The sequence below is a fragment of the Mastomys coucha genome, unplaced genomic scaffold, assembly GCF_008632895.1.
Source record: "Mastomys coucha isolate ucsf_1 unplaced genomic scaffold, UCSF_Mcou_1 pScaffold5, whole genome shotgun sequence".
NCBI classification, from domain to species: domain Eukaryota; kingdom Metazoa; phylum Chordata; class Mammalia; order Rodentia; family Muridae; genus Mastomys; species Mastomys coucha.
In genome coordinates, this window is record NW_022196911.1 from 114,608,771 (window position 1) to 114,622,880 (window position 14,110).

Sequence of the window (14,110 nt, forward strand, 5' to 3'; positions counted from 1 at the left end):
TGTGTGTGCTGGGGACAGAACCCAGGTCCTATGCAGGGGTAGCACTTGCTCTTATCTGCTGGGCCATCTCTGCAGCTTCTGGTTAGTTTATTCTCATTGTCGCTGTCTGTTTTTCTGAGGTGGGGCCTTATGGTATACCCCACCCCCACCCCGACCCCCTGCTCCACCATAGGTCTCAACCTCAGGGTCCCCTACTTCAGCTTCCTGAGCACTGCAGAATTAATGCACTTAGCTCATAGCTACCTTCCCCCATCATGCATGTCCACCTGCATGATTGCTTTAAGCATATAATAAAGTTATATAACAGAATTTATGGGAGGAAAGATTAAAACAAAACAAAACAAAAACCACTTTCTTGTCTGGGGAGGATAAAATGCTCGCTGTGCAAACGTGAGGCCCTCAACCCATATACCCAGGCTCTGGTGCCTGCCTCTAAGCCCAGTGAGGGCCTGGGGGCCGGGGGCAGGAACAGCTGCATCCTGGGACTCATTGGCTAGTCAGTCTAGTCAGCTGATGAGAGTTAAGTTCAAGAGACTGTGTCTCAAGAGGTAAGATTGAAAGCTACTGGGAAACACACCTGATATTAACCTCCACATGTGCACACATGGATATACACTTGTATGCACCTCCCCCCAACACACACACGTGTGCACACACACACATAACTTCCTTTTGAACAGTCACAAGTGTTTTTGCAAATTAAGGCTACCAAAACCCAGGATGGGGTGGTGTGCTAGGGAAAAGTCCCTCGGCTTTCTGGAAAGTTGAGGTCTTTTACCCACAGAGGCTGCCTCTTTCCCGATCAGCTGTGCTCAGCCCCAGCTCATGCCTAGTGTCAGCCCTGGCACAGCCAGGGCCTCGTGCAGTCTGCTGACTCTAAGAGACTGGAGTGGAGTGGGGGCTGCCTACTGACAAGGCTTTTTTCTGCTCTGGGAGCACACTGACATCACAGTCCGGAGCATTGGATGGAGGGGTTCTCTGGCCACCCGTCAGACAGGAGCCCCTGCCGGAGACCTCTGCATGGCCCCGCCGGCACCTTGCCCTTGGCAGCTCGCTCACCTGCATGGCCTGCCTGATTCCTTCTATATTTTGCTTGGCTTTCTGGATCCGGTTCTGCAGATTGTACAGTATCTCCCGCATCTCCTGGATGTACTCGATCACATCTGCCATGCAGAGATAAGCAATCTGACCCCAGGAACCCAGCGAGACACACACTTTTCCTATGGTGCCCTCAGTGCTGCACATGGCTGGGGCGGCCCCTGCAAAGTGTTCTGCTCTTTCGACCACCTGAAGCAGACATCGCCTTTGTGACTTCCCTGGAGTGAAGTGGTGGTCCTCGCTCACCATCGGCTACTACGGGGGTAGGTCTCCTTTGCTGCCCAGGATGTAGACCCTGCCTCACCTCAGGCTCCTGAGATTAGGCCCATTCCCAACTACGAATGAACGAGGAGGAGGCGGGGCACCTGCGCGAAGCTGCCAGGGGCCTCAGGGAGGCTGGGAAAGAGCTGTGCTCTGTGAGAGAGGGTGAGGAAAGAGAACGTAGCCTCTTTCGGCAGGGAAAACCTGGGGGCCCACATGTCACAGATGTGGTGACGTTTGGTCCCACCTTCCAGCCTAGACAGTGGAGCGTAGTGGGGCTGGAAGGGTGGCTAAAGGCGCCTCGAAGGTCTCAAGGGGAAGAAAGTAGCAGTGTGTGGCTAGCCAAGACTCGGAGGGCACCCAGGGTGGGGGAAAGTGAGGGTCATTGCCTTGATTGCTGGTGGGATGGAGGAGGGGAGGAGACTCGCCATTTCCCGCCCTTCCTCTCCCCCAGCATCTGACTTGAGCAGCAGAGACCATATGTCTTCTCTACTGACTTGCTATGTGCAAGTGGTAGACATGAGGAGGGCCAGGCCTCCAGGGGCCCCGTCAGGAAATGGCTGGACCTTTGTCAGCTCCCCAGGGATCTATGCCCAGGTCTGTGAGTGATGTGGGCAAGGTTTCTAGCCCAGGCAAGAAGTTAGATGATAACAGTTCACGCAACTCTCTGGAGCCTGAAGGCAAAGCTAGCTCCCCCAGCGTGTCAGAGGGCAGGTACTGCATGGGTTAAACCCTCAAAGCCAAGGAGGTCTAGGTACTTTCGCTATTCCAGAACAATGTGGTCTCAGCGCTCAGCAGCTGGACGTCAATTGCTTCCAGTTCTGACTTGATCAGCGGAAACTCCACCTCCATCACCGTAGTCTTTATCTGCAGGAGAAATGATATGGAGTTAACGGGTTGGGTTACAAATCTTGATTTTTGAGCTGCTTAGAATTTAACAGTGTTAAGGACCCATTTACAGACACTTCCAGACCCTCGATGATCGCCAGCTCAGGGACCACTCCACCCGCGTGGGCTGAGCCCTCCTCCATCAATCGCTAATTGAGAAAATGCCCTACAGCTGGATCTTATGGAGACATTTTCTTAATTGACATTCCCTCCTCTCAGATGGCTTCAGCTTGTGTCACGTTGACATAAAACTGCCCAGCACACCTTCCCATGGCGCTGCTCCTAGGACGGAAGACCATGTGCTGAGAGGCAGCTGGCATGAACAAAGTGGGGTTGAGGAAGTTTGGTTAAGACAGACACTGGCATTTTAGAGATGTGGTGCAAATAGGCAAGGCAAAAATATATCGGAAACCTTCATTGTGTGTGTGTGTGTGTGTGTGTGTGTGTGTGTATGTGTGTGTATATGTGTGTGATGTGTGTGATGTGTGTGTGTATATGTGTATGTGTGTGTATATGTATGTGATGTGTGTGTATATATGTGTATGTATGTGTATATGTGTATTTGTGTGTATATGTGTGTATGTGATGTGTGTGTATGTGTGTGTATATGTGTATGTGTGTGTATATGTGTATATGTGTGTGTGATGTGTGTGTGTGTGTATGTGTGTATATGTGTGTATGTGTGTATGTGTGTGATGTGTGTATGTGTGTGATGTATGGGTATGTGTATATATGTGTGTATGTGTTATGTGTATGTGTGTGATGTGTGTGTATGTGTATGTATGTATGTATATGTGTGTATATGTGTATGTGTGTATATGTGTGTATGTGTGTGTGTATGTGTGTATATGTGTGTATGTGTGTGTGTATGTGTGTATATGTGTATGTGTGTGATGTGTGTATGTATGTGTGTATGTGTGTGATGTGTATGTGTATGTGTGTGTGTGTATGTGTAGCCAGAGGACAACTTTCAGGAGTCAGTGTTCTCCCACTGTGTGTCTCTTTGGGAACTGAACTCCAGAGCTGGACTTAGAAGCAGTTGTATTTACCCACTGAGCCAGGGTCTCACTCAGCAGCCCAGTTTTGCATCAAACCCACAGCAATGCTCCTGCCTCTACTTCCTGTGTGCTAGCACGGTAGTTGTGCATCTCACACTGTAGGTGTGCATCTCACACCTCTCTGTGTGCACCATGGGTGGTGTGCGTTGCACCTGGCACTGTCTTTTTCTTTTGACACGGGGTTGTCCTATGGCCTAAGCCTAACTTGGCTTCTTCCCAGGTCGGCTTTCTAAATGCTTGGATTGCAGCTGCTTGTCACTGCCCTCGGCTAAACCCTGCTGGGGAGTTTAAATATTGCAGGCACAGCTCAGTCACGGTTGGTTGGGTCTTTACTGGGTGGAGTGTGCGCAAGCGTCCATGTTCTCCTCTGTACCTTTGGCTTTATATCCCTTGTGAAGGAAGTCCCAAGCAAAGGTACTCCCCGGGCTGCTGCGGCCTTCCCTGAAGTCGGCTTGCATCCCAAGCCTTCGCTTTAGCTACATCTGGGTTGGCACTGACATGCTGGGTGTGGCCATTCCCCCCCGGGGTTGGGGGTGGTCCTTAGCGCCACCCCTGTGAGGCTGTCAGTGAGTTTCCTCACGGCAGGGGCAGTTTGTCCTCCTTGCCATTTTTCTCATTTTTGCTACTCAGTGCTGTCTCTGGCAGGACTTAGCAAGGGGCAGAGTCAGGTGGACCCGGTGGGGCCCTCCCAATGTGGGTGGTGGCCTCATCAGTGGAATGGAAGTTGAAATGGGAGGAATTTGCCCCCTTTTCCTGGCTCACTGCCTGGGGCATCTGGTCTCTTCTCTTGGCATTGGTTTTGTATTGACACTGCCAGATCCCCCTGTTCTCAGACTGTCTGAATTACAGTACAGTCCCTTCCTGGGTCATCAGCTTGCAGGTGGTGCACTGTGGATCTTCCATTCTCCATAATGGTACAGGGTAATTCTTCAGAAGTTGGAGAGGCCCAGTAAACAGGTCCTATCCCACAGCGTCCCCGCCGCTCAGCCAGTACCTCCACCTCTGCAGTGGACAGATTACACACTTCTGACCTCGAGAACTGGAAGGCATAGGCCTGTGGTGTCCTGGGTGAGAAAGGTCATGGCGGTGGCAAGGCCTGGCCTGGCCTGGCCTGGCCCACTGTCTATGCCTGGGGGGACTGTGGTACCTGGGATTGCTTGGTCCACACACATAAGATACCAGAGAAAACCAACTTCAGAGCTTTAGCTCGTGGCTTTCACAGTCTCATGGTGAGGTTGGTTGTAAGTCTTTTGGGGCCTGTGGTGAGGCAGACGTCATGTGGGTAGAAATGTGAAACGGAGGTCACCTCATGGTGATCACAGGACCAAAGAGGGAAGATGTGGGGCCCAGTATTGTCTTCTGTGTCACCAGTGTCCTAACTCCCTTCCCTCCTGATGGTGCCACACCACTTACCACCACTCCAGACTGCCAAACTCTAGCACCACCTGGGGTGGATCGAACCTGAGAGTGGAGCAGGCGCACGTGCTGCCTGCGAGGCCCCATGCCTGCTGCCGGAGGAGACTGTCTTCAAGGCTGATCAATGCCTGGGAGTCATATCAGTACAGGGCAACTGCCTCAGACCCCCAGGTCAGAGGGGCCAGAGAGTCAAGGGATTCTTGAGCCAGCAGCTGAGGGTGGTGGTCTCGCAGCTTCTTCAGCACCAGCCGGGTGACTTGCCCGTTCCCATCTGGGTTCCAGAAGGCGCCCCTCCCCCACTTTCACAAAGTAATGGAAGCGATATGGGGTGACATCAATACTACCCCAAAGCTCAGGGGAACCCTCCTAAGCCTCTACAAAGAACCATGCAGTGTTAGCCAGAGCCAACAAACATGGCACATCCATGCCATCTTGAAGGCTCTGACACTCGGGCGCTTGAGAGCGGCGTGAGGCACATTTGAATGTGCAGATGTCCCTGCACGAGACCGCACCAGCTCACCTCATTGTACCAGCCGACAATGAGCTCCAGGTTGCCCACGAACTTCCGAAAGGTCTCATTCTCCGAGAAGAGCTTCTCCGCACTGTCTGGAATCTCTTTCTGTTGCTGGAAGTTCAAATATTTCACTTCTCTCAGGACTGCCACCAACTAAAGGGCCGGGCGGGGAAGAGCAGGGAACCCATCAGAAGATGACCTCAACCATGGGACCCCGCTGCTCCCGGCTTCTCATAGCCTGGGTGGGCGAGTGGGACGCGTTGTTTGCTGGTGGGCTCCAAGTGGCTTCACCCTACGAGATGGATCCCAGCCAGGGGGAGCTTGACATCATCATCGTGGGTGGATGACGCCATCCTTCTCATCTTCGTCCCCCGCCCTGGACCCTTGAGCGGTTTCCTTAGGAACTTCCCCTCTCTCTTCTTCTTTCTCACTTCCCTCACACTTTGTCTGACCCAGGGGATAGACACAACGGCTAACACTGCTGTCCCCATTCTCATCAAGGCTTCAGGGCCCGTCTGCAGGGCTTGGCCCAGGTCTGAAATTCCATCTGCCCTCTTCTCCCAGTCCCATGGTCGTCATCTCCCCTCCTCATTCCTTTGCCTGGGGCACCTGACATCACTTCTTTGCTTGTACCAGCTGGTTATCATCTCTCTCTCTGCCCCCTCACCCCGCACCCTTACGGGGGAAACGCCAGGAGGGCAGGATGGAGAGTGGATTGGCCTCAGCAGTGTGTGCCAAGCACACACATGGCAATGCCCAGCCTGTATGTTCTGGAGGGAGGAGTGGATTTTGAGAAAAAGAAAGGTTTTAAGAAACCATCCTGCTGTCCCCTCCCTGCCTTCCTGGTGTCACTGCTCATGTCCAGACAGGACAGGGTCATGCAAGGCAGAGCACCCACTTGCTTTTCCGCCTTATATACACATCTGAACCATCTAGGTTTAGCCCTGGAATGTTCCACCCTGGCTACCTGAGGGTGGCGGGGAGTCACGAGACTAGACTCTTTGTTTCAAAATAAAGTAAAAGGACTGGGTATGTAGCTTGGTGGTAGAGCGTGTGCCTAGTATGTGGGAGGTCCTGGGTTTGGTCAGATCAAAGCTATAGAAATAAAGACCGTCTTAAAGCCCCTCCCCTGGTCGGGATCATGGAGCACAGGGCCCCTTGTGTAGCTGACAAGGACTCTACCACTGAGCTAGACTCCAGGCTTGCAGATGTTTCAAGCATGATACTGTTTTGCCTGTACCTTATCCACTTAAAAATACTCAACAAACCTGTAGGTGCCTGTAATACACACGTGTAGACACACATGCGCACACAAAGGTACACACACTTACACGTACGTGTGTACACACATACACACACTCAAGCACACTCACAAACACATGTACACACATACCTGTGCACATGCATATACATGCACATACACACATACACACACACACACACACACACAGGTACACAGAGCAACCCCCCATAAATGCCCACTGTTGGTGGTGGAGTCAGCTTTCAGCGTGGTGAGCCGGGGCTTTCCCCTCCCTCTCAGCCCACCCCCAGCAGACCTCCACCGGGGACACACCGCCTTGCTGAAGTTGACTTGGATGAGGCTGGAGAACGGGTCACGCTGGATGAGTGGCTGCCCCAGGTTGAAGTGGCAGTCCTGGTCCACGCCCTCCACCCACTGCTGGTATTTCTTCTCCCGGCAGCTTTTCAGCAACTCCATCATCTCGTCATACTTGTCGTAGATCAGCTTGGCCTCCACGCTGGACATGACCCTGGGGCAGAGTGGGGCAGAGCAATGGGGTGCCAGGTCTGTTTAATGTTCCCCCTATCGGCTGCTGCCGGACCTCAGGGTGCTGAAGCAGGCTCTCAGCTACCTGATCCTTCCGGGATGACAGAGTGAGTGTGCTATCAGGTGACGGCTGGGCCCCGGGAGCTGAAGGAAAGACCCTAGGAGGACACATTGCAGTAACCCCAACTAACCATAGCTCTGTTTGGAACTCACAGCTTCCTTTCCAACCTGGGGCCGACTAGACTTTGGTAAAGCCAGCGTGACCCCTGGGTCCCACAGAATGCCTGCCTCCCTGGCAGCAGCCCCCCACCTGTGCACCCCTGCAGCATCCCCGAGCTTGCTGCGGAGTGTCCTGCCAAGTGCGGGTCTAGTGACTAATTCACTCTAGCAAGCATGGTGGATAGCCTCTTTGCTCCCAGCCAGATGGACTTGGATTATTTCCATGCGGCTAGAAGATGGAAGACGTGAGCCCTGCCAGCTCCCTCCCTGCAGCCGAGGAGGCACGGGCTACGGGGGCCCTCCCCAGCCTGGCCCGGCACTCACGGGTGATCGATGTGTTTCAGGTGCTTCATGGACACCTCGAGCCTCTCTTGCAGCTCCAGGCTCCACTTGAGCTGCCCAGACACGGGGGACATGTTTTTGTGGATGGGTGGTATCTGGCCGTCTTCGGAGGCCGCCATCTGGGCATCATACATGAGCTTGGTGTTGTCAAGCTCAGTATTAAACATCTCCAGCATAACTGAGTACCTGGGTACCACCTCGACAAGAATCAGAGGTCGTTCCAGGAGGCCCCCGCACATGTACAGGAGCTGTGGAGACACGGGAGGAGGTGTGCCATCGCCAGGGTCCCTGCTGCTTCCGGCCCTGTCCCTGGCATTGGCCCCAAGATGGGGCGAGTTGACAAAATGGACATGGCCAAACCTCAGGACTGAGGAGACACAGCCTTTTTTTTTTGGCATCTGGTTGTAGGGAAGGAAACTCTAACTTTCATCTTCTGCAAGTAGGCAGTCACATGAACAACGCTCCGAAACTTTTCAGGTCCTGTGTGACGTGCTACTTGTCACCCAGGGATGGCTGGAGGGGATTCCCAAGGGTCTCCGCGCCCTAAGTTTTTCTAAAGTAGGATTAACGTAAAGTGAGAATTTGGAAAGTGACTGAGAACGGAAGTGAGTCTCATGAGGGAGAAGCCCTGGGATAGACCAATGTTATCATTTGGGGATGATAAGGCTCCACCCCTCAATGGCCCACTCGCCTCTCACAGAAAAAGAGCCCAAGACACATGGGCACTCCTCATGAGGGTGGGGGGCTCAGCTCCTTCCAGTGTGTTCCTTCTGTGCTGTTTGGGGCCTGAGAGAAACAGGGGGTGCGTATGGTGTCTCTTCATTCGGACCAGATGTTCCTCTGTTTTGTTTTGTTTTGTTTTGTTTTTTTCTGAGTCTGTTTTCCCTGAGGTGCATGTGACCATTAATGTTGGTTATCAGCCTGACTATGAAGTCCTGCCGGGGTGTGTGTGAGGGAATGTTGTGGATAGAGACACCTGAAGAGTTAGCACGGCTCACCGCTGGGTGCTCCCTCCTGACCCTTCCAGACACCGGTGCTGTGCTTCGTCATAGCTAGGCACCGGCCACACTTGTTCCCTGACAGTGGCTCCCACTTGCTTGGGCTGGTCCGGAGGTGGAACCCATGGCAGTGGGGGAGATAGCAGAGTGTCTCCCCTTGCCCTGCAGCACCAGGTGAAGCTCCCTTCCTGCTTCCACAAGTGTCATTCAATAAACTCAGAGGGTGGAGACAGGGCACGTGATTTGCATATGATTTGCGTATATTACAACTTCACCTCAGGTCCCAAGCTAAGCAACCCCAGATGTCACCCATCCCTGCAGCTGCATCCCAAGGGCTTCCAATGCCTCTACATTCACACATACAGGAACAGAGGTTTCACCCGGCTCTGCTGGGGAGAGATCTTGGTGCTCCGATACCAGAACATTTGATGCTTTCTGGCCCAGAACAGAGGTCAGGTAACCCAGCTCTGTCAATGCCCTGGGGTGCCCAGGCCCCCTCTGACCACCTTCACTGGGGGGGGGGTATGTGTTCCCTACTGACTGGTATACGGACGGTCAGGGAGCTGATAGGCTTGCTGGCCCTGCAGTGATGGATGACTGTGTTCGCCTACCTTTGCAGAAGACTCAATGCAGTTGCAGTCATCAAAGGCTTGGCAGAAGATGGTGGCCAGCCTCCTGTCCAGGTCTTGGATCTTAGTCTCAAAATCATTGTAATCATCATCAAAACTCTGACAGGAAAGAGGCGGAAGAGGCAGCTGCAGTAAACTGTCACCAGGAGGTGATGGGAGGCCTCGGGATTAAGCCACGTGTCAGTGGGCCAGCTCAGTGGTGGACTGTGGACTTAGGGCTGGGATCCCCAAACACTGCCACCCCCCCATCCCTGACCTCAGATCCTGCCCATGCATTGGCATGGGGACTGGAGCGTCTACACTTTCAGTGACAACCTATTCAAGTTCTTAACTTCCCCAGGACTACCTGTCGCTCACCCCGCCCACCATCACCCCACTCCCTGCCCAGACTTACCGAGTCTCCAGGGTCCAGAGGGTCATATTTGCACTCAGCAAAGACCTTGACCAGTTCGAAGACCTCGTCGTAGATCTGGGTCACCAGGTTCCCCAGGATGTTGCCTCGCACACCCCCCAGCTCAATCTTCTCCAGCTTCAGAAACTCGATGGCTGTTTTGTAGAGGTCCTAACACGGGGCAGGAAGGAGCAAGAACCCTCGGCTCAGCCCACTCGTCTGCAGGGATGAAGTCAAGGGTCTGGGAACCTTATAGACCAGCAAGGAGGGACCTTGAGCTGCACTCTGGGGATGCCACCGTGGGGTGCACCCGAGGGCATGCAAGGGGCATGTGTGGGGTATGTTCTTCAGTGCCCGTGTGCTTGTAGAGGGCGGCCGGGGGTGAAGATGGAGGGGGAGACAGAGGAAATGAAGCCTGGCATCTGGTCCAGGTCCCATGGTGACCAGAGAGCCCCTTTAGATACTCCGACCTCCACCTCCTCAGGTCTGGAAGGTGCTAGAGAGGTCCCAGGGTCTCTCATGCTCTGGCTGAGCCTCAGGTTCTCTGTCCCCTGGAAAGCAGTCCACACTGAGAGAATCTGGTTCCATGGTGGACACTGGCACCCCATGTCGGGGAACTTCCATGAGGAAATCCACTGCCTAGCTTTCCCCAGCTGTCAGCCCATGTAAATTCCTTCCCTGAAGATAAACACTTCAAGGTCACAGTCTTGACTCTCCATCCACTCAACTGATACCAGTGTGCGAGATATTCCTGTTTCCCCAACAGGGTCCCCAACCCTGAGGGCAGTGGGCACCATCGCTCCTGCACTCCATCCTCTTCCTCCCTCCCCGTCATTGTCTTGAGTCAGGGTCTCGGCTCAAGCTGGCCTCAAACTCTATATAGCTGATGTTCTATATGTTGACCACTATATGATGATAGATGAGTTTATCTTGAACTCCTTGCCCCCCTCCCTCTGCTTCCCACATGCAGGCATTATGGGTGCCCCACGCCACTCAGTGTTGCTGGAGGTGAGACTCGAGGCTCTGCACCCGCAAGAGGCAAGCACCCTACTCCCTGAGCCACACCCCCACTTGTCCTTCTCCTTTTAATGGATTGAGGGCTTCACACATGAAGTTGAAAGCCAGTCACAAACGATTCTAAGCGCAAAAGCAAGGTGTGGTGGGGTGAGGAGAGGGCTCAGCTGGTGGGTGTGATTGTTGCACAAACCTCAGGACTTGAGGTCAAACCCTCAGCACCTACATACCAATCTGGGCATGTGTGTGGGGGGTACTCCAGAAATGACGCAGGGGTCAGGAATGCTTGCTGCCCTTTACAAAAGACCTGGGTTTGGTTCCCAGCACCCACAGAGAGAGCAGCTTGGAGCCATCACTAACACCAGTTCCAGGGGGATCTGATGTCCTCTGGCTCGGTGGGCACCTGGTATACATGGTGCATATGCATACATGCGGGCAAAACACTCATACACGTAAAGACACCTGGGAAAGTCTCACCCTCTGTGAGGGTAGAGAGGGAGGATGGCTGGGGCTCCCTGGCTGCCAACCTTCCTCCAAGTTGGGAGAGACCCTCCCTCAAGTGGATAAGGCAGAATACGGTAGAACAGCACACTGAGGTCTTCTGGTCTGTACCCTGGCATAGGAGTGCATGCGCCTGCTCACACATGTGTGCTCACCACGCACATATGAAAATTACACCGAGAGCCTCTCGTCTTACCTCTCCTCCACAGGAGAACCATTTTGATGCTTTCTGGATTTTCACTTGACATGTGTCACACACAATGCTCACACAATCCTCACACACACAACACACACAATGCTCTCTCTCACATACACACAACACACACACACACACACACACACACACACACACACACACACACACGGTGCTCACACAGGGATCCAAAGTCTTCTACTGATTTTGTGCATAAACTCTGCCTTTGGATACTGGCTTGCTGACAATAGTCATCATATTGTCCGGTGACAAGACTAGAGCGGAGGGAGAAGCAGCTGCCAGGTTAGGCACAGAGGGTACCTCAAGGACCATTCACTTAGATTTTTTTTCTAACTAGGAGACAACTATTTTTTTTCCCCTCCCAATGATGAGGCGACGATATCACTGAGCCCAGCCCGGGAGCCTCTTCTGAGGGAATGGGATTCCATTGTACCTCAATGGTCTGCACACGGTGGAAGAAGGAATTCATTCGGGAGAAGGCCAGAGCGGAAGGGAATTCCCACAGCACCGGCGGTCTGTCCTTTTAGAAGGGAGAGGGTGAGAGGAGGGTGAGTGGCCAGAGGAAGCCATGGTTGCCTCTGCCGGTCCACCCGCCCACCATCGGGGGTGGCCCTGACACAGCCCAGGCTCCACGAGTCCGCGGGTACCTTGAAGAAAAGCTTCATGTTCTCACAGCAGAAGTCGTAGGCTTGGAAGAGCTCCCTGAGGACGCCCACCGACAGGGAGATGCCATTCAGGACTTCCTCTATCTCACCCTGCAAGCCTTTCAGCACCTCGTCTGGGCTCAGGTAGGTTCTAGTCTAGACACAGGGAAAGACAAGCACCCTAAGACATCCCTGACGAGCCTCCAGGCAGGATCCCAGCACAGTGGGTACTGGAAGAGGCCCAGTCCTCCTGAGACCCCTCTCCTGTCTGGGCTACAGCAGATTAGGGATCGTGAGACATGCGAGACACGTGGTATTTTCTTGGTCCTATCGATACGCTACGAGCAGGATTTTAACATGCTTTGGAAGCCTGGATTAAAGTCTTTCTGCTTGTGCTGGCAACTGCCCGACAGTATTTTTTTTTTTTTAAGATTTATTTATTATGTATACAGCATCCTGCCTGCATTAGGCCTGCAGGCTAGAAGCGGGCACCAGATCCCATTACAGATGGTTGTGAGCCACCATGTGGTTGCTGGGAATTGAACTCAGGACCTCTGGCAGAGTAGTCAGTGCTCTTAACCACTGAGCCGTCTCTCCAGCCCCTCACAGTACTTTTGAGGAGAGGAAAAGAACGCAAAGGAAAGGGTCGTAGGGGCCCCCACAGAGTACCTGGCTGAGTGCTAGGGTACTGGGGGTTCTCAGGGCAACCGTCCTCCTCCCCTTCCTTTCCCCCTTGCTCCTGATGGGGGTACTGGCTAGCAAGGCATCCTGGGAAAAAATCTTTGCGAGCCACCCCAGGCTTGGCTCCAGGTTGAGGCCTGGGAGTGCCCAGAGCTATGGGGAGTGGTGTGTAGGTGGGGCGGCGGGGGGTGGGGGTGGGGGGCGGGAGAGAAGACCAGGCTGGGGCTGTGCGTCACCATCTCGATGATCTGGTTGCAGAACTCCCTGAGGATGACGATGACCCTGGAGGGCGTGTTGTAGTGCTCGGAGGTGGCCCAGATGAAGCAGATTGTGCTCAGCACCTTGACGATGTACTTGGGGAGCTGGGATACACAGCCCAGACTGCTGGAGGGGGCCGGCCTCGGTTGCTGTGTCCCCAACTACCTCTTCCCACAGCTAGCAACGGGACTCCAGAAGAGGATTCCCAAGGGGGATCCGTGCCGGGCGGAAGCCAGGGGCTCTACCACGCCCTGTTGGCCAACCCTGGCCCCTCCCACCCAACCAGTTGGCATTCCCTCATCAACATACCACGGTGAAGTCGGCCTGCTCCATCTCCTCCAACAGGATGCGCAGGGGCTTCAGGTATAAGACGATGTCGTTGGCTTCCTTCAGCCCTGGCATAAAGGGACAAGGGACGGTGCTGAAGGAGGGTCACTGAGAAATGGGGAAGCTGTAGAGGTTTCAGGGTCATCCCAGGAGTGGGCTGAGAAACCGCTCATGAGATGACATAGCTTCCTGGGCTTAATGACAGACGGTCCACACAGCCATCCCTTGACGGTCCAATGGCTTTGGGATTACGGTATCTGGCTCACCTTGGGTGACGTTCATGTAGACATTTTGTAGGGCTGGCCAGTAGCAGCTTTTGGCTTTTTCCAGGATCTCAACTATCTTGTTCACCTTGGGCCTGTTTAGCTGAGGGACAAAGAACCGCGGCTGTCAGTCCAACCCTCAGGAGAGGGAGCCCGGCTGAGGGCTGCCAGGCCTAGGAATGTGCCAGGAGTGTACCCTGGGAGGGCGACACTGAGCTGACCAGTGCCCGAGTGGGCCAGTGAGGACTCGGCTGCCAGGTGGAATGGGGCCCTACCTGCTCGTGGATGCACTGCAGGTTCATGAGCCGGCTGTCCCAGAACTCAAATTCCACACGGGGCAGTGGGTGCAGGCCATCCAGCAGGGCCTGAGCTGAGTCCTTGCTCAGCACATCCCGGATTTGGTGGGACCAGTCAATGATGATGGTCTCAATGGAGTGCAGGAGCGAGTTGTCCAGGGAGGAGGGGATCCTGTTGAGGGCAAGGTCGGGATGATGTGGCCCATGAGGGCCACACACACATGGATTCCCTTGCCAATGGGAGGAAATCTACCTAACCTCTGCCTTTCACCAGCAGCCTACAAGTAACAAAATCCTGAGCCACCACAGCCA

General features: G+C 54.0%; 1 protein-coding gene across 4 annotated transcripts in view; it reads right to left on the minus strand.

The window, feature by feature from the left end:
• The window catches only part of Dnah17 (dynein axonemal heavy chain 17), a 125,251-nt gene that overhangs the window by 105,310 nt on the left and 5,831 nt on the right, over positions 1-14,110 (minus strand). For 3 of the 4 annotated variants that reach the window (XM_031354916.1, XM_031354913.1, XM_031354917.1), the window contains 13 exons: positions 13,778-13,970; positions 13,506-13,605; positions 13,222-13,307; positions 12,891-13,016; positions 11,977-12,129; positions 11,763-11,849; positions 9,604-9,771; positions 9,192-9,308; positions 7,565-7,830; positions 6,809-7,004; positions 5,242-5,388; positions 2,118-2,226; positions 1,060-1,163 (listed from right to left, as the gene is read on the minus strand). In XM_031354916.1, the coding sequence (XP_031210776.1) occupies positions 1,060-1,163; positions 2,118-2,226; positions 5,242-5,388; positions 6,809-7,004; positions 7,565-7,830; positions 9,192-9,308; positions 9,604-9,771; positions 11,763-11,849; positions 11,977-12,129; positions 12,891-13,016; positions 13,222-13,307; positions 13,506-13,605; positions 13,778-13,970 (1,852 nt within the window). The remainder of the gene's footprint in view (positions 1-1,059; positions 1,164-2,117; positions 2,227-5,241; positions 5,389-6,808; positions 7,005-7,564; positions 7,831-9,191; positions 9,309-9,603; positions 9,772-11,762; positions 11,850-11,976; positions 12,130-12,890; positions 13,017-13,221; positions 13,308-13,505; positions 13,606-13,777; positions 13,971-14,110) is intronic. The other variant, XM_031354915.1, reaches the window with a different exon arrangement.